At 35.0% G+C, this 27,472-nt stretch overlaps 1 protein-coding gene and 2 non-coding genes across 3 annotated transcripts in view; all 3 read right to left on the minus strand.

Moving 5' to 3' along the window:
- The window catches only part of LOC123548613 (uncharacterized), a 119,040-nt gene that overhangs the window by 27,595 nt on the left and 63,973 nt on the right, over positions 1–27,472 (minus strand). The window contains exons 45-59 of the mRNA XM_053546894.1: positions 21,675–21,774; positions 20,245–20,319; positions 19,448–19,754; positions 19,058–19,321; positions 18,486–18,715; positions 14,649–14,821; positions 12,095–12,291; positions 11,209–11,344; positions 10,648–10,718; positions 9,737–9,925; positions 7,932–8,055; positions 3,505–3,707; positions 3,005–3,153; positions 1,057–1,268; positions 32–297 (exon numbers count right to left, since the gene is read on the minus strand). Coding sequence (XP_053402869.1) covers positions 32–297; positions 1,057–1,268; positions 3,005–3,153; positions 3,505–3,707; positions 7,932–8,055; positions 9,737–9,925; positions 10,648–10,718; positions 11,209–11,344; positions 12,095–12,291; positions 14,649–14,821; positions 18,486–18,715; positions 19,058–19,321; positions 19,448–19,754; positions 20,245–20,319; positions 21,675–21,774 — 2,696 coding nt within the window. The remainder of the gene's footprint in view (positions 1–31; positions 298–1,056; positions 1,269–3,004; positions 3,154–3,504; positions 3,708–7,931; positions 8,056–9,736; positions 9,926–10,647; positions 10,719–11,208; positions 11,345–12,094; positions 12,292–14,648; positions 14,822–18,485; positions 18,716–19,057; positions 19,322–19,447; positions 19,755–20,244; positions 20,320–21,674; positions 21,775–27,472) is intronic.
- On the minus strand, positions 22,257–22,329 carry Trnaa-ugc (transfer RNA alanine (anticodon UGC)). The gene has a single exon. It is a non-coding gene; the product is annotated as a tRNA-Ala (tRNA).
- Trnaa-ugc (transfer RNA alanine (anticodon UGC)) lies at positions 22,512–22,584 on the minus strand. The gene has a single exon. It is a non-coding gene; the product is annotated as a tRNA-Ala (tRNA).

The following is a 27,472-nucleotide window of genomic DNA, read 5'->3' on the forward strand; positions in this document are numbered from 1 at the left end:
GGAACAAAGATTATTTATTCAAAAAAGGTACCTGAACTATTCCCGGTTGTGGCGTAGGAATGTATGCAATAATGTATTTTTGATAAGAAGCCAAGTAATAATCATCTTGCATGTTATACATAGTAAGTTTCAGACGATAGTTTTGACCTGGGATCAGGTCGGCGTTTTCGAGGTTTAGCTTTATACCACAGAATACATAACGATTTTCCCTGTACTCGATATTTCTTTCGAGATGGCCCTTCTCAAGGTATTGTTCCAATTGAAGTGCCAAAGCTTCTTCTTCTTCTTCTTCTTCTTCTGAAATATGAGTATTCTGCCGCTAGATACTACTGATTGAGAATACGCATTAATGCGAAATTAAACCATCTAACATAACCGTCCTCTATTCCTTAATCAGTTTTACCATTTTCATGAACCTCAATAGCAGATTGGCCCTAAATAATGTCATTAGCAGATGTGTCGTACAGAATCTGTAAAGCAGCTGAGTTTACATGATTCTGAATTAATATTAGGTCGGTCTAAACCGATTCAAAATTAAATCTCAATATCAGATAATTGTTCTATAACAAGCAAGTCTTTGTCATGCAGTATTCATGCATTAATATGCCATTGACAGACCATTACTGGTAAATAAAATAAATAAATGTCATATCTTATGATAGTATATTTTTTCCTATTCATTCTAGATCTAATCTTTTTTGTGCTATTCTATTTGTGTTCAATTCTAATCAGTATTTTCTTATTCTTGTTCAACTCTACTCTACTCTACTCTACTCACTCTATTTTACTTTATTCTAGTCTAGTCTAGTCTATAAAATTCTTTACTGGTTATAGGTGAAGATGGGAATTTCCGGTCCCGAGGGTAACTGTTTAGGTTGTAACGAGGCTCCTGCCGAGTTACCGCGTGAACAGTTACCCGAGAGACGGATATTCCCATCTGCACCTACAACCAGTGATAGAATCTTTTTGCATACCATATTCAAGAAATGTTAAAATACCGGAAAACTCCGCCCGGTAGGCAAGAATATATTCTAAACGCACTTCTATTTCACTTACCATCATCATTAGTAGCCCAACTATAACGTGTTCCTTTTCGACACTTTGCGGAAATTTCAACTATTTTATCAGCTTCAGATATATACAGTCTATCGTTTAAGTCGCTTTGTATCTCGGGGTTTAATATTTTCTTCGGATTTTTTGTAAAGGAGATCGTCCGGCATGATGTAGATTCTTGTTCTCCTCGGCTCATTGATACACACCATTCTTCTCTGAAATTATACAATCACTGTGAATGGCTATTCCGCTTCTGCATTCATAAAGACATGGCTCCTTGTGTAAGGTAAGGTTTACCCAAACCCAAAGGGCAGCGTGGAAAGGAAAACGAGCACTAGCAAGTTGTTTACATTCATGCTGTCCCTATTTTTGGAGAAACACCTACCTTACTCAGGCAATCATGTTAAGACAACTTTATTTGCCTGCCGTTGATTTTTCATTGCAATATTTTCAAAATTATAAAATATATTCTAGCATAACACTGCTGTTATTGTCTTTTTTCGGGGGTGTTTAATAGGACAGAAAACTTGTGTTAATAGAGAGATTTCTCGCGCTCACGTGCGGTTTTAACACCTTTATATATATACGCGTTCCGTGGCAGCGTAAACGTGTTACGGCCACAAACAACGTAGAATTTTACCGCGCATTTAATGGAAATCTAATGACGTTGTAGGGACAATATATTCATTTATCTGGGTTTAAGCATTCATGCTAGAAAAGCGTCAGCGCATGTTATTTTCGTGTTAAAGCATCTTCAGAATTCCTCGAGAATCGTTGGTACCCTCGGGAATCTGCAACACGAAAAAAAAACAAACAAAAAAAAAACAATAAAAGATATTTCTGTATTGAAATGATATACCAAACTGATGTTACACTTCAGTCAAATACACTGCATCAAATATTAGACCCGTTGAGTAGCTCATGTCAACAAGTAACAGCGTATGTGTAGGATATTGACCGAGTACTAGGTCTTTCCTGCCCACAAGCTACATGTGACATTGAGGACGCGTTTCATGAAGCTCTTGGGCAGGTCTTTCCTACAGAGAAAGGCCGATGTGCGAGGTCAATGTCTGGCTTTAATAAGTTTGTTTAGTGCGAAGACGTAGACTGTTAGCGCATCAAATCACTACATTAGGATGTTAAACAGAAAAGCATAAAGCAATTTGGCTATAATATGTCAATAAAGAAGAATGGTCTTGTCCTTGCGTTCAATCTTGGGGTTCCCACACACTGATGACCAATATTTTAAACAGACATTGCATCTAACATTTTACAAGATGATCATTATATATTTATATAGATGAGCCCTAGAAGGAATTTATTTAAAATCAGAAATAAGTTAAAGCATAACAGCTATGCTTTAACTTATTTCTGATTTTATGATTAGGAGGACCATTCTGAAAATACTGACATTCGTGCTAGAATATGGTAAACAGTCTGTATACAGACTTCAAATTTAGTTTGTCCGTTCAAAGTATTCGCTATTGACTTCCTAGCACTTCCGCAGTCCAGAAATCTAAGAGGTTGATGCTGCAGAGTAGTCCCCCTTGATATGATCAATGATCTTAGGTATGACAATACCAAATTATTTCACTCACTTTGAGATGTGTACACGTCCGTCGTGTACACATCCATACATACACCGCTATATATGTGCCTGGAACTTCATTGTAAATACATCTAAAGTACCAATTACCTATACCTGGTGACTACAGTGCTTTTGTTTCTTTTTTTCAATGAAATTAAATACTGAATACATAGTATATGCTTGATACTATTGTACAGTTTAAAAAAAAAAGCTAGAGTACGCCAAATTCTATCTGTCTGTAAATAGAATGCTAGAGTACGCCAAATTCTATCTATCTGTAAATAGAATGGTAGAGTACGCCAAATTCTACCTAGCTGTAAATAGAATGGTAGCTACAAAATAGTAACACTTATAATAGATTACCTAAGATCTTGATCTTGTCGTTGAATCCTCTCCGATGCAAGTAATGTAATTGATTTTCCATTTAGTTCGAGCGGAATATACCTTTCTTCAGTTTCTGAGTACACGGGGCAGGGTTTCTTTTCGTATGCAAACTTACTAAATAAATTTGTCTGAAAGGAATATTTCGCATCTGATTGATAGTAGTTACTTTATATACATCGCAATAAGTAATTGTACGTACCTCATGTTTTAAAAAAGCAGGTACTAAAAAAAACGAATATATTTCATGACATCTGAGGTGGAATTAAGTTGTAGGTTGACGGTATACCAAAGCATACAGTTCCCTATGCTTGAACAATTTTAAGGGATCCATTGTAACAGACAGAATGTAAAAACAAACGAAGCAAAAATCAAGCTTATAAAGTGTAACGCTTCACTGCTTTCTGTGCAGAATGACATAAAATAAGCTGTATATAACCTCTGGAAGTTACAAAATATATCAAATACTGTAATGTTCTTACCTTGCAAGTCCACGTACAATCATAGTTATTATCGTCATCAGAGGAACGGACATTATTAACACATGATAACGTTATGTTTTTGTCTTCATCGTGCGATATTTTTCTCTCAGATATGTCATCTTTGTACGCTATTCGCGCTTCAATCGGAACAGCTCGTATCTTAAACGACACTGAGCCAGAAATCTCGTCACTTCCATATGTCACTGAAACGGAATAAAAAGTAAAGCAGTTGACAACCAAAAGTGAGAGAGTTAACACTTCCTTACTCAGAAATTTTATTTATGATTTTACAGGAATGAGAAATGCCATCGAATTATATCTGCATAGCCTTTTGAGACTGTTCAACATCCCACACGCTTCGCCTCCTTAAAGTCATTCTCTGCAAATGTCTCTTAACTTGCCGATACAAAATGAATTGTTAATTATGTTGCTTTAGGCTAACTGGCAGCTGTAGCTATAGGAAGATCATCAATAGAAATCATGATTTGCACACACGAGGACCCGCGTTCGAATCTGCATATCACCCTATCGTGAGAGCGGGAGCTGTAATTCTAAAAGCATAAGTTCTAAACATTTAATTTTGAGCAAGCACATGCGCACTGGAAGGCGATGGTGCGATAATGATAACGCGACAATACGATGATGATAACGCGAAAGTATGATAGTGATAAGGTTAGAGACCACCAATTGTTTTCCCATAGACTATCATTGTAACATTATGGCGTGTACGGCATTCCATACATCGAAACATGTATATCTAATTACAAGTTTTTCAAGAACTATCTTAGTTCTACCAAAATATCGCACGAAAAACATATGAATAGTGATACTTTATTTAAGTAATTTTCGTGTGAATGAGATGACCCCCTGTTTACATCATTGACATGGCGGGAGAAATTCGTTTGATAAAACTTTTTTCAATACACATAAAATGTAGCAAATTTTGTCAAAATGTATAATAAAATACTGTAAATGCAGTGAAAAAATATCAATTTTGAAAAAATAATCACTTCCTGGGTTTGTTTACATGACTGACCAATCAGAACGCACAGACGTTACCTTATTCCCAGGTATACACTTACCTCATTCCCAGTAAGTTCCCTGTACTTTTTTGAATTGGTGGTCTCTGACCCATAGATGAATGTTTCGTATCACATTTTCCAATTTTACAGTGATATTGTGAAACATGATCCAATACCACATGTCTTACAAAGTTTCATCAAGAAATGTTCAGTTTTAAGAAAGATATGGACAGTTTACTGAGGTCACCCCCTGTCGATTTATATGCCCAGACTCAGTCCCTGTCGTCGTCAGATTGCCATTTGTCGTGAAAGTTTCAGTTATCTGCATTTGATTTGACTTGGAAGCTGAAATACGATTCATTCCGTAAAAAATAGAAATACGGTCTAATAATTTTGATCATTCTCTAACATTACAGAGATAAAAATGATCCTTTCTGGCCCAAAAGCTCATATAAAAATGGGCACCCCTGTTAAAAAAAAAGAGGCCAAAATTAAAAAAAAATAAAATGTCACGCTTATTTTTGCACGAAAACGTCTTTCTACATCATTTACAACAGGTTTGTGGCCATTTACATTACCTGTGATGGCTTCCGACGAAAGTCATGTTTAGCTCTATTATAGGTTAGAGACCACCAATTGTTTTCCCATAGACTTACATTGTAACATTATGGCGTGTACGGCCTTCCATACATCGAAACATGTATATCTAATTACAAGTTTTTCAAGAACTATCTTAGTTCTACCAAAATATCGCACGAAAAACATATGAATAGTGATACTTTATTTAAGTAATTTTCGTGTGAATGAGATGACCCCCTGTTTAGGTCACAATAGCCTAAATAGTTTCCCCTATATATTCTATATAAAACTGACTTTTTTCAAAGAGCTACCAAACATAGCTAGACCCATTTCAGAGAACAAATCCTTACCTCATTTTGAAGAGTTATGATAAAACTGATATAAAATGAAGAGAAAAGTAGGGGTCATGTATCTTCTAAGAGAGATTTCTCTGGTCACATTTACTTACTGTAAACTGACATCAAAATCACACTGCTGTGACCTGGAAGTACTACTCATACTAAAATTGAGCTTGACTTCACCAAATACAACCTGCTCTCCCATTTTTCCTACCAAAATGTCAACAATACATCCACAATGAAATTTAAACAAAAAACTAGCCTCAATTTAGACCTCTGTTGCCATGCCAAGTGAAAAATTAGTGTTCAAATACCTGGCAGCCATTACGCGACTAGACCAGATGGCTCCCACGCTGGTTCCTTTAGTTTAGTTAGGCCTTTACATCATTGACATGGCGGGAGAAATTCGTTTGATAAAACTTTTTTCAATACACATAAAATGTAGCAAATTTTGTCAAAATGTATAATAAAATACTGTTAATGCAGTGAAAAAATATCAATTTTGAAACAAATAATCACTTCCTGGGTTTGTTTACATGACTGACCAATATGAACGCACAGACGTTACCTTATTCCCAGGTATACACTAACCTCATTCCCAGTAAGTTCCCTGTACTTTTTTGAATTGGTGGTCTCTGACCATAACACGTCAGTACGATAGTGATAGCGGGACTTACAGTACCGTGGTGATAACGCGATAGAACAATGATGATAACGCGACATAACGTTAGGGGTAATGCGACAATACGATGTTGTTAATGCGATAATACGATAATGAAACTGCGAAATCACGATACTACGATAACGAAAACGCGATAATGCGATATTATGATGGTGAAAACGAGACAGCACGATGGTTAAATACTATGACTGTATCGTTATTGTAATTAATAAGATTTTGATTTTAGCTAATTTCTAAACTTGAAATCGTATTAATTTTCTTTAAAGTAGCTTAACTATAGTAGAGGCGAGAGTAATTTAAGGGTAAGCAATTTTAGATAAAGCATGAGAAATGCCACCGTGGTATCTATTCGGCGTGCTGATATTTATGTTACTGGATAGCTTTCCTTAAGTATACCTTGTTAGAATATAAATTATATACTAATTCCACTAAGGTGGCATGAGAAATGGTCAGCAGTTGACACATCATCTTTCACGGTTTTGCTATTAAACTCTGGCCTCCTCGGCAGACCGCAGAGCGCCTCAGCTTTCGGACAGAGCTGTAAGATGATGGGTGTCTCTCAATTTTGGCATATTAAGATTCTAAATTATTGTTAATAAATTTTATTTTACTTGAAAGACTGTTTCCGAACTATGGATAAATCAATTTAAGATATAATTATTTATTTCAAATGTGCATCTAGAGAGAGACTTTATGTAGTGATTGATTTAGGATAATTTCGGGACATGGGAATGAATGAACTTATAAACCGGCTGATAGGGGTACAGAAAACGCGATAGTATATCGTATTATCATCATCGTACTATCGCATTATTGCGTTTTCTTTATCGTAGTATCGCGTTATCATCGTGTTGTCGCGATTTCGTTATCGTAGTTGCGTGATTTCGCGTTTTCATCATCGTACTATCGAGTATTGCGTTTCAGATGAACACATTTAAAGGCGGTGGCCCTAATGGAATTCTGTAGAAAACGCGATGGTAGATTGAATTATCATCATCGTACTACGTATTATCGCGTTTTCGTTATAGTAGTATCGCGTTATCATCATCGTGTTGTCGCGTTTTCGTTATCGTAGTTTCGTGATTTCGCGTTTTCATCATTGTATTATCGAGTATCGCGTTTCAGATGAACATATTCAAAGGCGATAGCCCTGATGGAATTCCGTATAAAGCACAAGTATAAAGGGTCATTCAAATTTGAACGTAGAGACTTTGTATGTTAATAAATTTTTATACATCACGCTTAAAATGTAAATGCGCGATGTCTGATAAAAAAACAACGAAATTTAGGTATGCGGAGTTACGAGTCAGTATGAGACCAAATAATAATAATTTTTCTTGAAAAAGAAAAGCAAAATGCTATTCGCCACAAATATGATAATACGTAGATCACATATATGTAAAATACCTAGTTTGTAATTTATGATTCGGCTCTATTATCACAAAAAATCTTTGCCGACACGAAGCGTGAAAAAATATGAAAACAACAAATATAACAGTTCCTGACCTCAAATGCCTAATCTGATGACATCTGACGCTTCTAATGTTAAAGTTACTGCAATAAAGTAGCGAATGCCAAACCCTGCTTACGGGGACATAACTGACAAAAAAACCCCTAAGGGTACCTAAGGATCATTCCTATGAAGTTTGGTTTAAACTGCCCAGTGATTTTGAAGGAGATTTCTTTAGAAATTGTTGACGGACGCACGACCCACGACGGACATCGAGCGGTCAAAAAAGCTCACTTTGAGCCTTTGACTCAGGTGAGCTAATAAACGTAATGTGTCAGATTAAACTGCATGTTTACCTTTATACGACAGCTGGTACGTGGTTTTAGGCGTCAAGCTTTTTCCTTGTATAACTGTCCTAAACTGTTGGGCTATCGAAAGCTCTAGAGGAGCAAGTGTCCAAGAAATCGCAACGTTAGTAACCTGCAATTGGAAGACGATTAAAACTTCATATTCAAAATGAAACAGACTGGCCCCAAAATATGACTAAATCAGAGTGTTAAGGTAGTGTTTCCATAATGACACCAAACAATTTTGTGCGACTAAGTATTTTTGATATGTATGTCGACATTCTTTGGACGTAACTATATCTCGTACATGACCGTAAAAAAATAGAGATTGCCATAATCGTATACTTAGAAGATGTTATTTACCGATTAACATAATCAAAGAAGTATAAAATACACAGAATGGCAACTGGCTGTCACTTCCGGTAAACGAGATCTCATTAAGTTGTCACGGGATGTTGGCGAGATTTGCTCTATATGCCTTTCAAGTTGCCGATCTATTTATTTTATAGCTCTTTGACATAATGGATCCACTGCGGCCTCAAGTCAGAATATAAGTAGGCCTCATTTCGTTCTATCCGATCACATGTAAAACGACAACATCGAACTAGTTCATAACGTACCATTATATGAACGTTATGTGACAAAAGTTTTGCATATTTTTGAGGCATTGATATAGTACTTGAAGCTTCTATGGATGTATGTTTTTAGAATAAATGCTACTGGGTTTGGCAAGTATTTATTTACCTTCCAAGTAACCCCACTGCATCAAATACATGTGTTGAGGCATTAAATCCCATTCCGAAACAATATGTCTTCTTCCTTATTATTGTAAGGCCAGTTTGGCACTGGTAAATTGCGGCATCACGGCATGTGTTTACTAAACAAGTGATATTTTCGTTTTGAAAACAAGACAGATTCACAGAGGGCGATGCCAGAAAAATAGGTGGAGCGGAGAAGAATTTTGACTTTACATACATTACTGCAAAGACATGGCATGTGAGTGAACGTACTGTTCTGATGAAGACAGAATTATGTAAGACCTGCTGTGAACGGAGTAGGTCATAATTTTGTAAGATTTTCAGTTACAGTTCTAGTTTGTTTACCAACACCTAACTTTCGCATTTTTGCAGTTCAACTTCAATTTGAGACTTTTGTTTTTGGTTTAAAATCAGTGTCGGTATCTACATAATTGATATGGCTTTTTGGTACGAAGCGTCACTTTGCATTACGTTTTCGAATTTTGTACGTTTTTAAAAAGCTGCAAATTCGTTCTTTATATAATGGTAGTCAATCGAGTTTACCATCTCATCTTAGTTTACAAAATACATTTGACCCACACATATTTCACACCTCTAGGTGATGTTGCATGTATTCAGACTAGTCAGAGAAAGTACAGTTTCAGCTTTACTGCCAGTCAATTTAAGTTACTAGTTTCCATTTGGATATAGAATGCATGGCGTTGAATAGCGTGTGGGGACGCCTAAGAAAACACAAGCAAGGTGATGCATATCGAAATTGATATTAAACAAAGCAAGATTTACAGGTTTAATTTCAATTTGTTTTAAATGATCCTGTGATTCATAGTTGAAAAGTAACAAACCTATGAAACACTTGAACAACGCTTGTGGGAATGGCAAAGCCTTGCATCGGATAACTCGCTACTGATTATGATATATCAACCGATAGCAATCATACGACACTTCAGGTAATTACATGTATGTCAATTAATGATATTATATCCGTTATAGTATTAAAGACATGGGCGATGATCTAGAAGAAATAACAAAACAAAAAAAGTCAAACAACACACTTACATCGTTTTCACAACGGCTGAATTTTGCGTTTAACTTGATAGATTCAGAAAATTCGTACTCTTCTTTAATACCAACAATTTTAACAGTTGCAGATTCATCCGGGTCTTTAGTGAGCCTCTTACTGTCTGATCCGCTGTGTTTTCCAGTCGTCCAAGACATATTGAACGTATATACAACACCAACTTTAAACTACAAATGAATAAATAAGAAACGTCATATAAGACGGCTATTAAAATTATGTCTTTCAAATCTGTTGTTGAAACTTCCATCTGAAAATTGCGTTTTGAAGACATGTTGTTTTTTTTTCTTTAACAAACAATTTAATGAAATTTTTCATAATTTTAAATCAAATGGCCAAATAAAATGTACGCGTCCGTTGGTATAATTTTTCACATTTTTCGAATCTTATTCAAGAAATGATATATAGCAGAACTTTAACATATTGATACAATACGATGAGGTTATACGCTGGCGGAATAATATCACGAAGGCAAATTGTTGAGATATATTAAAACATGGCTCTGCTACATTGACTTCGATTCTAATTTGTGTTTTTATGTGAAATTGTAGAGTAAATAGGGAAGCACTATTTCATGGAGCATGTCGTATGATGCCAGTTATAGCAGCTCGAAGTGACATTAACGCATAATCGTGTTTGAAAAGTGTTAGAACACCGGAAATGCGGCGGTCCCGCGGAATAATTTAGGAGGGCACAGCTGTCTAATGAGTTATTCTCCGTTCTTTAGTGGACATATATGTGATTTTTTTTATATCAGAACTTATGTAACCACATGTTTGACGTCTTTAGATTCCTTAAAATAAATATGTAAAGTTACTCATCTAGTGCCCTCATTTGGTTATTTAGAATTATTTTACATTAAAACCACTCTATTGCCAAAGTTGACGTATACCTCACTCTCTTTGATTGTAAAACTGGTATGTTGATCAATTGCATTGTGTAGTTCACTGGCGTCTGTTTCATCTAATACAAAATATAAAACATACAAACATTGACTGGGACAAAAAAACAAATAGCCTCGTTTTAAAAATACAGACCCTTTAAACCCAACATCAGCGTGTGTACACAATAAGTCAAATTATGCAGCAGTGTATTTTGCTCACTGTTTTCAAGCTGAAACTTCATTTTCGAATTTTGTCAAAATCTTAAAACATTTCGCTGTACATTGTAAATCTGGTAAATATATAAGACAACAAGACTAGACCATTCATTCTTTTAAGTAGATCTAAGTTATGATGAAATACAAGAAGTAATAAAAGGGCTCAACGATGCATTACATTCATCAATTTACTACATCACGAATTTCTTACCAAAAATGTCTCTTCTTTGACAGCATAGCCGATACCACCGGAAGTTACAGACATATGTAATTTAATCAATTTCAGCAAATTTATTTTTCAATGCAGGTCACTAGAATATTTCAGCTACTAGCAAATGAGGTAAACAAGCTCACCTCCATCGTCCGTCGTAACTGCCCATGAAACTTGGACATCCCAACACCCTTTGTTCCTTATCATAGGTTGCAAGGTCACAGGAGAACAGCCAACTTTGTCTGGTATCTTTGGGTCAATAACTACAACAGGTTTTCCCTGTGTGGAAAACGGAAATTTTAACTTTCATAAATATGATAGTTAATAACCTTTAATAGGTCAAATTATAAAATGCGATTTTCCTAAAATCGTATAACATTTGGATATATTTTTTAAGACTTTCATTATCCCTGATTATATAATATAACCTGTCCTGCAATTGGTTATACAGTATAACCTTCATTCAACTAGATTATGTAATGTTATAATCCTTAAATCTGAATATACAATGTAACCGTATATTCTTTAAGCCAGAGTAAATCAAATAGGGTTATCACAACAATAGCTCGATCTGGGATGCTGTATTCTGCTTGAGTGGATTTGTTAGATCGGATCTCAAGAGACGCCAATTGTGATCCTCCCTATCCGGCAAATTCAACGAAAGCCGAATACAAAATCCAAGATCTAGCTACTGTGGAATGGCCCTTTTAATATATATTTACCTCCGTTATTTTTTGTTTGTTGTTCTGTTCTCGAACGAAATCTTACACTGTCTGAATAGAAATGTTCGAAGATTTGAAGTTTTTGTGTGCGCTATTTATAGAACTGAGTCAGGTCAAGAATATTAAATGAAAATTATCCTGCAACGTACTATACAAAAGGTACAATACGGATTTTTTTCTGCCTGTTCATATCTACTTGTGAAATGCAAGCAGTATTTTCGACAGAATTTATGTAGGTATATAATAAACTTTTATTTTTCATACAATAAATGATCCTCATTTAAACGGTATACATAATACATCCTACCTTTTCTTCCTGTTCATCCGGTATCACTGTGACGGAACCGTCCACATATTGCACAATTCCAGCATCTGTATTGTGCTCAGCTGCACTGTGGATGACATTTGGTTTAAACGTCAGTACATCTCCTTCCGCAATAGGTGTACTGTATTCAATGAACATTTTTCTACTCCCGGCATTCAGCATGCATTTGGCTTCAGTATCTGCATAATATATCAAATATTGCAGAAATCGAAATAACTTTGTCATGGGATTTTAAACAAAATGTTCACTTTTATTATTAACAATTAAATTATTAGATATTCATTTCACTTTTTGAAATATCAAATTAGCTTTTTTTTTGCAATAAAATCCTTACGTAGTTTTTAGTATTTTTCGTAACAGAGAGCGCATCAGAAAATCTGGTTAATTAAACTGAAGCTAATATTTTAAATTTAGCAAGCATTTCCAGTGAACGTGTATGTCTCCGTCGAAAAGGTTGTTCAGTGTGAGTGTTTGTTTGTTTTGGGTTTAACGCCGTTTTTCAACAGTTCAGTGTGAGTGTAGAGGTGGTGTTTGAGGTGGGGGAGGGGGAGAGCTATATTTTAAAGATACCTAATTTCGAGATATACACAAGCTATGTTCAAAAGAGAGATCATGATGAATGATATGCATGCAATAAAACACTTTAGAGATATATATTTGTGTTGAATTTCATGGAGATATCTCAACATATAACTTTGTTATGTGTTAATTTATGGATTGTAAAACAACAATTAAAGGGCAACAACTTTGTAGTTTATGAAGTGATCCTGACGAAAGTTGCGCGAGCATGCACCACCATTCTGAAATTGTGTATATTTTTGTTAAGTTTAAAAAGGTCCATCAATAGATTGCAACTGAAATAAAAGTCCTAAACTTTATCAAACCAATGGGTTTTTTTTTACTTCGTTAAGGGAAATAATTCTACAAGTGAGCAAGAGTCATTTGTTAATCAATAACCATATGAGGTTAAGTGATTCTAGCTAAAATAGTTTACACAATATAAGCATTTTCATTTCTATGACCGTATTAAAGGAAAATGTTTGCTTTTTCTGTGTAAAAGGGGATAGTTCTAAGTATGAGCTACAGTCATGCGCTAATTCATGATTATATGAGCTTTGGTGATTCTTGCTAAATCAATTTTTGAATTATAGGCGTTTTCAATTTCGGATAGACGCACGGACACTAGGACAATTAGCTGGACGAACAATGCCAAAAACAATATCCTTCTACCCTCTTTTGGGTAATAAGCTTAAACGTCATTGGCCTTGATTCATGGATTATATGCTTTCTATGATTTTGCAGTCAGATTTTACGAATAATGCGCGTTTTACAATTTATTGATAGACGCACGACCACTATACAATTTAGCTGGATCGAACAATCATAAACATATTTCTGAATCTTTGGGGGATAATACTGAAAACTATACAATTGGTCCATTGGATTCGGATGCCGATAAATGCCATTCTCTATAGCAGTTTTCAGTACAGATCATCTTCACACGAATAATGTCCGACTAAGAGTTTAAAACAAATTGTATTTTGATTAGGTTGTGCATATCCATTCCTTTAAAAAGTGTATTAGGTGTGATCGTAACTAATTCTTTACTATGACCTATTTGTGAAATTATTGAAGAAAGGGCCATAATTCTAGAAAAAATAGCTACAGAAATGGTCCATTATTTGTAGTCATATTCGCATGGAGGTCCTTCCACTGGGCAAACATTCAAGCATATCCTTTCAATGGCGTTTGAGTTTGACACACAAGATATTTCCCTATATGCTTTACAGAAAAACTATGAAAGGGTCGTAACTGCGGTAAAAAAAGTCACAAAAAAGTTTTTTTCCTTTTTGTTCATCTGCACATCAGGCTTGTTTGAAGAAAATCATGCTAATAGTGTGGGTGGAGTTGGGCACAGAAGATTTCTGGACGTACGGACGGATGCATTAACGTTATATGCTCCCCTACCACATAAATATGAGGACATAAAATGTGAAAAGTAAAAATAATAGTGAAAAGTAGTCTATCTTTGAAATGAGTTAACTGTTTATATTGGGCTAAAAGCAATTTGATGGTGTTAAAAACATTTTTTTTTACTTTGAATAAAAAAAAATTCAACACGTGCACCCGTTTGTCTAAATTTACAATAAACTTTGGATCTACTTCAACCCTCGAATCAGAATGTCTACACTCGGCTTTCGCCTCGGGTGGCATTCTACCCTCGGGTTGACAATATCAACTGGACTACAGGTCTTTATTCAACACATTTCTACCTGGCTAAAAAGATTCAAGTCAAATTACAAAAAATTAAGACTAAAAATTAATTTCTGCTGTTCTGAAATGTATTAGAATATTTTGGCTTCCCGACCAGTTGTCAAAATATTGTCTGTCGGTCCTCTGTCGGTCCTCTAACAATAGTCTTGACTACTGAATACCAAGTAGCTCAAGAAGAGTATAGCGTCTCTTGAAACAATTCAGTAACAGTATAGTACCATATGAAACATGGAATTATCAAAGTGATAAACGATGTCCTCACCAGCAAACACATTTGGTTCGAAATAATTAGAACACGCTTCATCAGAAACACCTATCACTCTCATATCGAATGTCACAGTAAGCATCTTGCACCCATTTCTGTCTAAGACTGCAGAAACTACAGTTGGTGCCGGCATATACACTGTCAACGTCACACTGTTTGACTGCGGCAGCCTAAAAGAATTCAAGAGCAATAATTAAAGAAAACGTGGTGAAAGGAATTTCAAGTGAATATGATAATACCATAAAATTACGTATCTTCTAGGCAGAGAAAATGCATTTCGATTCAGCATGCTTCGCAAATAAATATACATCCCTGGTACAAAATGTATAGAAAGAATGCTTACATATAAACTCATTGAAATCAAATATACAATGTGAAGAGTGGAATATACTTGCAAGAGTGCCATAATAATCGTCATCGGTCACCTGAGATTTAAAATCTATCACCACATCATGCAACAATGTTTTGAAAGCTTTAACATACATTTCTATGAGATGATTTCAAAATTGGACAGCTGGTATAGGTGTTTTAGGTGTTTATTTTCATCTTTTGGTAGTTGATTTTTTTTTAAATTTTCGTCACAAGCTGTCATGATTTTAATAAAACGGAGTTATTCAAAACAGACTTCTAACAGGGCTATCCTGAGGATGTGTCTGTGAAATGATTTCAGTAAAATTTTAAAACAGCATTGACGGTATATAGGAGAAGTCGTTTCTTTAACTCTGGTCGCCATGATTAAACCAAAGAGAAATAAGTGTTATAACTGTTTTCATTCCGCTATACATACAGGAAAAAGTGAAAACTCTTGTGAAAATATTCAATAATGTTTAAGATCTTTATAAGTCTCCACTTGACTATTTGTGTAAAATTATTTCAAAATCGGGTACAAAATTTCTGGGATTTTTTCAAGTTAAAACATATAAAGACATGTGATCACGCCTCCGGCAGTCATGTTTTAGCATATCAAAATATTTTCAACAACTTGGTAGAGGGTCAGCAAAGGATCGGTTGTTGTGTGAATCTACAAGAGTTAACGGCAACAATACCTGGTAAGATAAAATCGTATATATACGGTACCTACTAAAGTCAACGCTGCCCTATTAATGCATCAAGTATGGTATCAATACGTTGATACCTGGTAAGCTTATCGTTAGATTTGAATAGGTAGATACCTGGTAAGGATAATTTACTCTGCCAAAGCGTAAATACCTGGTAAGGACAATATTACTGTATCAATGCGTAAATATCTGGTAAGATCAATATTACTGTATCAATGCATAAATACATGGTAAGGTTAATATTACTGTATCAATGCGCAAATACCTGGTAAGGTCAATATTACTGTATCAATGCGCAAATACCTGGTAAGGTCAATATTACTGTATCAATGCGCAAATACCTGGTAAGGTCAATATTACTGTATCAATGCTTAGATACATGGTAAGGTTAATATTACTGTATCGATGCGTAAGCACCTTGTAGGTCCATATTACTGTATCAATGCGTAAATACCTGCTAAGGTTAATATTACTGTATCAATGCCTAACCACCTTGTAAGGTCAATATTATTGATCAATGTGTAAATATCTGATAAGATCAATATTACTGTATCAATGCGCAAATACCTGGTAAGGTCAATATTACTGTATCAATGCTTAAATACATGGTAAGGTTAATATTACTGTATCAATGCGCAAATACCTGGTAAGGTCAATATTACTGTACATGGTAAGGTTAATATTACTGTATCGATGCGTAAGCACCTTGTAGGTCCATATTACTGTATCAATGCGTAAATACCTGCTAAGGTTAATATTACTGTATCAATGCCTAACCACCTTGTAAGGTCAATATTATTGATCAATGTGTAAATACCTGATAAGATCAATATTACTGCATCAATGCGCAAATACCTGGTAAGGTCAATATAACTGTATTTATGCGTAAATACCTGGTAAGGTTAATATTACTGTACCAATGCCTAACCACCTTGTAAGATCTATTATTGATCAATGTGTAAATACCTGATAAGATCAATATTACTGCATCAATGCGCAAATACCTGGTAAGGTCAATATAACTGTATTTATGCGTAAATACCTGGTAAGGTTAATATTACTGTATCAATACCTAACCACCTTGTAAGGTCAATATTATTGATCAATGTGTAAATACCTGATAAGATCAATATTACTGCATCAATGCGCAAATACCTGGTAAGGTCAATATAACTGTATTTATGCGTAAATACCTGGTAAGGTTAATATTACTGTATCAATGCCTAACCACCTTGTAAGGTCAATATTATTGATCAATGTGTAAATACCTGATAAGATCAATATTACTGCATCAGTGCGCAAATACCTGGTAAGGTCAATATAACTGTATTTATACGTAAATACCTGGTAAGGTTAATATTACTGTATCATTGCGTATAAACCTGATACGGTCAATATTACTGTTACAATGCGTATATACCTGGTAAGGACAATTTTACCGTATCAATGCGTAAATACCTGTAAAGGTCAATGTTACTGTATCAATGTATAAATACCTAGCAAGGTCAATATTACTGCATTAATGCGTAAATACCTGGTAAGGGTCAGTGTTACTGTATCAATGCGTAATTAGAAGGTAAGGTCAGTATTACTGTATCAACGAGTAAATACCTGGTTTGGTCAATGTTACTGTATTAATGCGTAAATACCCGGTAAGGTCAATATTACTGTATCAATGCATAAATTACTGATAAGATCAATATTACTGCATCAATGCGCAAATACCTGATAAGGTCAATATAACTGTATTTATGCGTAAATACCTGGTAAGGTTAATATTACTGTATCATTGCGTATAAACCTGATAAGGTCAATATTACTGTTACAATGCTTATATACCTGGTAAGGACAGTCTTACTGTATCAATGCGTAAATACCTAGTAAAGTCAATATTACTGTATTAATGTGTAAATACCTGGTAAGGTCAATATTAATGTACCCATGAGTATATACCTTGTAAGGTCAATATTATACAGTTATTGACTTACGTTAAGGTCAATATGTGCTATTACGGACCGGTAAAAATGATACTGACCCAGGATACAGGTCCGTAAAAACACATATTGACCGAAAAAATAAGTCTATTTTTATTCTATTATAACTTCTATTTGGTATTTTATATGCCCTTCTCAAATGCATTCATTTGACTGGCCCATAGTTCATACATATAAGAAAAATTGATATCACAAGAGTCATTATCATTTATGCAGGTCATTATCGCTTTTTGCGGAGCCGGGCGTGCACGCATTTCGACCAATCAAATGGGCACATTTGAGAATGGTATATAATATTACTGTATCAATGCGTAGATTTATACCTAGTAATTACTGTACCAATGCGTAAATAACTGATACGGTCAATATTACTGTATCAATGCGTAGATTTATACCTAGTAATTACTGTACCAATGCGTAAATAACTGATACGGTCAATATTACTGTATCAATGCGTAGATTTATACCTAGTAATTACTGTACCAATGCGTAAATAACTGATACAGTCAATATTACTGTATCAATGCGTAGATTTATACCTAGTAATTACTGTACCAATACGTAAATAACTGATACGGTCAATATTACTGTATCAATGCGTAACTACCTAGTAAGATCAGTATTACTGTATCAAATAGTAAATATTTTACTTATGAATGAGTTAATACCTGGTAAGGTCAAAGTGGCTAATTCAATGCGTAAAAATGCATTTAGAACAATTCTGCTGAATGAACCCGTAAATACCGGTTTAGGTCAATGTTACTTTACCAGTAAGTAAATACCTAGTAAGATCAATGTCACTCATTGGTTCTAGAATAACAAAGATACTGATGGTGTGTCCTCTTTTCCTAACAATTTGCCGGTTTGCTGGGCAAGTAACTTCAGTGTCACTGATGCGTTTTCCTTCAACTTCTTTGAAGTCACACAAGTTCTCAATGTCAGAAATATCAGAGCACGGCACCAAACACATGATAACGCCAGTATCAAGAAAGCCGCTTCCAGTTATTGAGATCTAGGAAATGCAAACACAGTTACAAGGACTATAAAATATAAAAAAAATCACTAAGAAGCACAGAATACAACCAAGCAAAGTTATAGTAGACTATGATTAACAGAGTCTGTTCATGATAGGTAATAAAAGGTGCATCACCCCAACCTCCATCCCACTCCCGAACTTTCCAACAAATCATCGCCGGCTTTTGAACACTGTTATACATGATGATTAAACAGATTAACACAATCTTTTTCATTTGAAGTTGAAATCTACTAATTTACATCTCCATAAGACTACCTTATTTGCAAACACTAACTTTATGCCTACAAAATTATTTTTTTACGGTATCCAAAGACTTACATCGGTTAAATCAGTTATCCGGCTAGTCGCAGGGGTCACTGACAGAAGTTTCGGGTTATCGTAACGCAACAAGAACTTGTGACCATCCGCCTGGGTATCGTCTGCCGTGGAAACTGAATTCCCGTTAATTTTGCAACGTACAGCAAACTCCCCGGTAGGGGGAGAATCTTCCTCAGACGCTTGTATTGTCAACACAATCGTGGGCGCTGCTGCATCATTTCCAGGATTAAAGTACGCGAGTACAACAGAAGGAGCCTGAATTCCCTGTAATAAACCAAATGTTTTACATAGTGTTTGTTTTATGCAGCACATAAAAGGATAAAAACACATAAAATTATAAAAATATTTAATTATTTGAAAAATTGAGTAGTATAGATGACGCACTATTACTTCTGGATTCTTCGGTTCAAGTTGACACTCTTCTATCTCCGCTCCGCTCTGGGCCAGTCCTACAACACTAACTGTAACGTTCATATCTGTCCTTGCATTTGATAGAGGCGGCTGAATGTTTCTTATTCCGATAGTTTTACTTTCACATACATCACTGGAGGAGGTGGCAATCGGTCGGCAATATCCACAAGTGTTAATCTCGTTTTTTCCGATCTCACCGCCACAGTCAATGCATTCATTTTTGCCGCATGGAACTCCACATCGGTCTGTAACATTTTCTCCAATGGGAATGCATACATCCTCACAGCTGTAAAACATTTTGTAAAGTAGCAACTTTCAAAAATGACTGTAGAGATATACATTTATTACATGACAATAATTAGAAATATTTGCAGGAAGGCTTGCTTGAATAGAAGGTATGAAAGAGAAAACATTCTAAGAATGGAATATACAATACAGTTTTTATGACAATTATTAATATTCCATATATTTTGATAACAATCACACTATTCACTAATTGATTCAAACTATAGGTGCAATAAACATGAGTAAAATTACTAAATCCAATTTATACATATATTATCGTCATACAAAATGTTTTGAAAAAAAATACGAGACAGAATTACAACAGCAGACCGAAAACGATGCTCAACAATTTGCGTGTGGTCACAGATACACTTGAAAAATTCAAAATTTTAGCTTAACGCGCACATGACCTTCCGTAAAAACGGAGAATACCGAAACCGGATACGGAGAATATTTTCCGATTGTCTTATGAACGTATCTGATTTTCTTACGTTTTCCGTAGATCCCATCGTAGTTTCTCTCCTTCATCACATATAAGATTTACTGTTTCACGGTTCTTTTCTTTCCTACAAAATGAAGAAAAAAACATAGTATAGCGAACTTTTATGACCTTTATATATATTTTATTTAATGTGACTTTTTTAAGAAAGCTTCATTTAGATTGGAGGAACAGTGACATTTGTCAGTTAAGATACCAGGACTGGCACAAGCAAGATAATCTATGCCTTTCATGACAAGTTTTCAATTATTTTCAAGTTTGAAAGAAAAAACTTAAAGTGCATGTTTATTGATTTTTTGTTTGCCATCAGCATCAACAAAGATATAAAACATGGAAGTGGTTGTTTACAACCGTTTCGACATATTTTGGAATGTTTATTTTCTGAAAGCGGTGAAACCGTTAACGTTAACAGTCGATAAAATAAACAAACGTGTTTGTAAAAATGGGCGGATCCAAATGGAAGAGGAAGAAGCATTTTATAGAAATATTTCGATGGCAAAATACCATACATATCGTGGCCATGACCAACCTATAAACCGGGCCAGTCAATTGTATTAGTACAACAACACGGTTGACACATTTGAACGAGTTGTAAAAGTCGTAAACTCGTATACATACCGGGTAAAATGTACAGTAGGTGGATAGCAATCAATTTAAATTTTGCAAGACAGAGAAATAGTTCATTTCATAATTCATATGCAAGTTGTTCTTCAAGGAAGCGGTAGTCAAGTGGTTAAGGTGTCGGCCACTCAACGCGGGGGTCATGACCATGACTTCTCATATGACACCAGTACTGGCTTTCCAGAAATCGGACTCGAAAATGGTCCAAATAAGTTTTAAGCTTCATCAAAATCTAAAACAAATTTGTGTAAACTAAACTTAGTTGTTCTTCAAATGATCCTGGAATCACTGCCCAAAAATAGTAAAAAAGTTCTGGAAAAGCAGTGAAAATGTAGAAAACACGTTTCACTGCAGTGAACAATAAATACGATGAAAATATGCATTTTATTTCATCAATATTTCTCGATATTTCATTAGTTTGTGTATGATAAATCATTCATTCGTGTTTACATGTTTTATGCTACAAAATATTACTAGTGATTGTTATTGTTGAATTAAATGCAGAAGTGGGCAGAAAACATTGCAACCTCTTCATGACCTTGTCCAGAATTACTCAAATTTATCTTTTTGTGATTTAAAAATCTGGAGTACAAAACTGAAACTGTATATACCTATAGAGTTATACAGTTGGTTTAAACATGAAACTTAATCATTATCACATAATTAGCTTTTGCGCTACCATTAAACTCCACGTAATTCTGAATTAGTCTCGTGCAATAAATATATTTAAAAAAATCAGCAACGCTTTACAGGAAATAGAAGATAAATATGAAACTAAGAGTACAGTTCAGGATAACTTACTGTTCACAATAATGTGGTTTTAAATCTTTACATTCATTCACGTTACAGTCGAATTCTTCGTTAGTGCCTCCACACACATTACACGCATCACGCTTTGCATCTATTGAACAGAATATATATATAATTTTTACAGAGAGTGGACAAACGATACACTCATTATATTTGTAATTATTATATAGAAACTTATACAGATACATTTTTGTTAGGTTCGTGTGCCTAGGAAATTTTGATTCTGTCGACGACTATAGAAAATATTCCATTTTAAAGATACAATCAGAAGTCAGTACTACATATGAGCTTGCTATACACCAGGTTAGAGACTACCAGTTGTTTTCAAATAGACTACCATTATAACATTGAGGCATGTATGACCTTCGATAAATCGAATAATGTATACCTTATCACATTTTTTTCAAGAACTATCGTATCCCACGAAAAACATATGTATAGTGATACTCCATTAAGGTTATTTTCGTGTGAATGAAATGATCCCCTGTTTACATCGTAAATTCAGTTGTTTCAGTACAAATATAATGCAGCAAATCTTGTCAAAATGTGTGTAATAGGAGCGGGAAAATGTGCAGCCCGATACAGGACTCGAACCTGCGACCTTCTGCTTGCAAGTCAGATGCTCTACCAACTGAGCTAATCGGACAATTGATATCATATACTAATTATATACATTATATACACACTGCTACATTCCTCCCTCCTTTTTTTTCAAAGACAAACTCAGGTTCTTTTGACAAACCCAGCCATTGCTTCACCCTAGCTCTAGAATTCCAAGGCTAGTCACCACACTCACGGCACCAATGTAATAGGAGCGGGAAAATGTGCAGCCCGATACAGGACTCGAACCTGCGACCTTCTGCTTGCAAGTCAGATGCTCTACCAACTGAGCTAATCGGACAATTGATATCATAGACTAATTATATACATTATATACACACTGCGACAACCCAGGTTCGAATCCTGGTCACCGCACCAATGTAATAGTGGCCCCAGGTTCTTAGCATAACCTCGGACTGACAGACAGCAAGTGATCACAATGGCGTTACACGGACAGACGGACGGATAATCATGAACACACTTGTAGACAGTGGGACACTGGATGTTGGACGCTGTTATAAGACGAACTAAAATATAGTGACTAATATATTTTATTTAGTATATATTCAATTATACTAATATAGAAACTAGCTATTAAATGAATGATAATTATATTGTAAGTCCTAAATTTACTTAAAGAATTATATTTATATTAATTTAATTGAAAATATGATGTTATGGCCGAATTTAATGGTCAACGATATTCGTTTATGAGCAGTGGACTAAGTCCAAGTTTAAATGTCAAGGCTAAGCCTTGTTATACTGACCCTAGAGGTGCAGTATTTAACCGACCGATACACTATTGTGTCTCGGTATATATACGGTCAGTGGTAGAACAAAAACAATTGATTGGTTAATCTAAGGAATAAACAAGTTCTTATACCAATCAAATATGTAAACCAATGAAAATAGAATATAGTTAAATTCTGACCAATGACAAAAGGCATATTATCTTAACATTAGGTAGGGTTTCCAAAATGGCGACTTCCATACTGAAAATGACAGAAAATTAATAACAAATAAAAGTGGAAAGAATTCTGTCCTATTACATGTGTAATAGATATGATAAAAGCAGTAGAAAAAATCAATTTGGAACAAAATGATCACTTCCTGAGTTTGTTTAAATGACTGACCAACCAGAACGTACAAACATTAGCCTACTTTCCTTATTCCCAGTAAGTTTTTTTTTTATCTGGTGGTCTGTGACCTAGAATTATCTACCTAAATTGGGTGTATCGTTACCTTCCAAGCATGAATTCTCCCAAAAGGAACAGCCTCCAAACGTCCAAGCATGAAATGTTCTTGAGAGTACTTCCTACATTGGAAGAATTGTTAGGTACATTACAAGCAAGAATTGTACTACCGTCACTGGGTTTATAACTGTCCGCGCATTAAGTGTTCTAGAATGTACTACCTCCTTTGGGAATACCGTTACAGTGTAAGTATGAACTACTCCAGAGAGTACTTCCTCCTTCAGGCGTATCAATACAGTACAATCTTATCATGAGTTGTTCTTAAGAATACTACCTATACTGTGGGTATACTACCTATGTTGGGCGTATCTTTACAGACCAAACATGAACTTTGCTAGAGAGAGCACTACTTCCATCGGGCGTATTGATTAAGTAAAATCTTAGCATGAACTGTTCTAAAGAATACTACCTCCACTGGGCATTTCGTAACAGTAGAAGCAGGGAATGTTCTAGAGATTACTACCTCATGTGGACGTATCGTTACGGTATAATCGTAGCATAAATTATTTTAAAGAGTACTACCTCCATTTTGTGTACATTTACAGTCCAAACATGAACTGTTCTAGAGAGAGTAAAACCTTTATTGGGCGTACTGATACAGTCCAATCCTGTCATGAACTGACCTCCAATAGACGTTTCATTACTTTAAAAACAAGAGCTGTCGGATGACAGCGCGCTCGACTATTCGAAGAAGAGATTGAAGAATGGGGTTAAAATATTTCCATAGATTTTCAGACAAAAGAGAAAAATGGATTAAACAAAAAAATATGTTCCAGTATTTGTGGATTTCAATTAGTCTTGCACTAAATGGCAATGTGTGACCATGATGGCAAATACCTTATGTTATATGTTAGGCAAAATATAGACTTGCATGAAAAATTTAACTAATTTCTAAGTCCAAAAAGGGCCATAAATTCTGTCAAAATAGCTGACAGAGTTATGTACTCTTGCCTACAGATGAAAATTATGTTGATAAACTAGTGTTAAAAGTTTCAAAGCCACAGTTCAAATAGTTTTGACAAAACGCTGACTTGTAAGAAAACTGAATGAATTTCAAAGTCCAAAAAACGGCCATAATTCAGTCAAAATAGTTGTCAGAGTTATGTACTCTTGCCTGCAGATGGAAATCATGATGATAAACAAGTGTTTAAAGTTTAAAATCCACACCTCAAATAGTCTTGACAAAATATGGATATATACGAAAACAGAACCAATTCCCAAGTTCAAAAAGGGCCATAATTCAACCAAAAAAGATGACAGAGTTATGTACTCTTGCCTATGGATAGAAAGGACTTCGGACACTATCATATGCTTCTAGCCTACATTTTAAATGCAAATTTCTCCTTAAGCATTTAAACAGTACCCAAATCGTTTCGGCTCAATGATAAACCAATGTATTAGTTAATTTATTACAGCAGAAACTGATTTGTATATGTTACTATCAAGATGTTTTTGTTATTTTATCTGGGCCAGGGTATATTTTTTTGAAAAAATAAAATGTTTAATTTCCGTAAAAATATAATGTCATCACTTTACGGAAATTTTAAATATTTGAATTCCACTCGAAAAAAGTGACAAAATCTCTTTTTTTTTAAGGAAAAAATAACATTTTAAGATTAAAATCCTATAAATAAATGAAAAAGAGAACGATATTCTTGCATACAACCTGTACTTGATTTGTCTATACACTGTTCGTAATGTAAAGTCATTGACGCATTACATGTCTGAATAGGTATACATGTCTAAGTGACCGGTCAGTTTTATTACAGTGGTTCAGGTAGTTATTAAAGTACATGTACATGTCTGTATAGCTCAGTTATAAGTGATGGCAGATATTTGTGTGCTGTATAACATCAATACTAAGAAAAGGCAGTAATCTTATCAAGGCCGTATGGTGGGTTCTTGCTTGGGGTAAGTACCAGTGGCACACATAATATTTGAGCCGCGCCATGAGAAAACCAACATAGTGCAATTGCGACCAGCGTGGATCCTGACCAGCCTGCGCATCTGCGCAGTCTAGTCAGAACAGAACAGAACAGAACATATCTTTTAATTGATAAACACAGATTACAAAACAAACATTCTGTAATAACATGGTAGTCAGGATCCATGCTGTTCACTAACGGTTTGTCTTATTCCAGTAGGCTTTGAAAGCGAATAACATGGATCCTGACCAGACTGCGCAGATGCTCAGGCTGGTCTGGATCCATGCTGGTCGCAAAGTCACTATGCTGGTTTTCTCATAGCACGGCTCATTTTGCTTAAACATGTAAGAAAAATGTATCCGAAATGACAGTTCTTTCTGAGGCTTGCCTAAGGAAGCTGGATCGGAAAATGTTAAATCGGGATAAGTCTGACAACAGCCCATCTATAGATAATGTTGTCTATTCAGGGCTGAAGTTGTGAACAAAACATATTCAAAATGTGTCATTTGTAGGGCCAAAGTAGCAGCAGGTCGCTGCATAAAAATTTCATCTGAAACTCGGCTGGACCGTTTAGTTCGTTTTCGCGTCTAGCCGTATTTGTATATGCCATCTGCATGGAAAGCGACTTGACACATCACTTTCGTGGCATCACATTGAATGTGAAACCGTCACTGATATGACCTGCCAAGAAGCTACTGTTCTTGACCTATGCATCACAGGCATATCAATGCCAAGCGTTATTTCTATTGGATAGACTATAGTCAGGATCAGATTAACTGCTGTGCACATACTGCCCCTTTTTTGTTGTGTTTAGGCCTAGTCCGCCGCAAAGAACAATCTTCAATTCAGTTTTCACTGAAGGAAGAACATGAAGTAATGAATGCGTGTCACATGTAGTATGTGTCTAAAAGAAATAAATATAAATGCACAGAAGAAGATGAAGAAATAAAGAAATGAAAAATATATTATATATATAAAAAATACAAAAATAATAAAAACAAAATGGAAAACAAATATCATCCTCATCGCTAGTGGCTTGCGCGTCGCGATGAGGGCATGCAGAAGATTACCTGGTGTGTTGCTAGTATATTACAGCACCCATTTGCCAATCTACTACAACAAACAACCAGGATAAGCCAATGAAAATTTAACCCAACGAATAATAATGAATTAACAGTATTTGCTTCTCTCACTACTATACATGTATAACATGCCTACATGTGCCCATTCAAACATTGTATAGTATTTTAGTTACAAACAGATGTAAAAATACGTGACTATCAAATTATTAAAAACGAATATAAAAAGTATTGGTTACTTTACATTTGGGAACATGCTGTAGTTATATTTTTTGTTTAAAAGTACTGCTCCACCCCTTGCATCAACACAATAGTCACAGAAAATGTGTATAATTAATATCTACATATGCTGGCCAAATATGGTTTTGATGCACGGGGGGGGGGGGGGGGGGGGGGACAATGTTCTTTAAAGCAAAATAGCTTTTATATGTATATAACAGGGTACGTAATTCTATTTAGAGCAAAAATTACCATTTTATGAAACAAATATTGAAAAATTTGACTTTAAGAAATAATCTCAAATATGTACTTTGATGGTATATGTAATTAAATACTTATTTCTTAGTGGTTTATTTTTCACTCTTGGAGTAGGCAAATTCATATAGAAAGTGTCCGAAGTCCTTATTATACTGAACAAGTTATAAAAGTTTCAAAGCCATATGTCAAACACTTTACACAAAACATAAACTGGTACGAAAAAATTAACCAAGATTTCTAAGTCAAAAAGGGGAATAATTCAGCCAAAATGCTTGATGGAGTTATGTACTCTTGCCTATAACTGAACATGGTGATGGTTAACAAGTGTTGAAAGTTTCATAGCTTTATCTCAAAAGACTTTGTCAAAATGGAGACTGGTACGAAAAACTTAACCAAGTTTTCTAAGTCAAAAAGGGGCCATAATTCAACCAAAATGCTTGATGGAGTTATGTACT

The sequence above is a fragment of the Mercenaria mercenaria genome, chromosome 6 (genome assembly GCF_021730395.1).
Source record: "Mercenaria mercenaria strain notata chromosome 6, MADL_Memer_1, whole genome shotgun sequence".
NCBI classification, from domain to species: domain Eukaryota; kingdom Metazoa; phylum Mollusca; class Bivalvia; order Venerida; family Veneridae; genus Mercenaria; species Mercenaria mercenaria.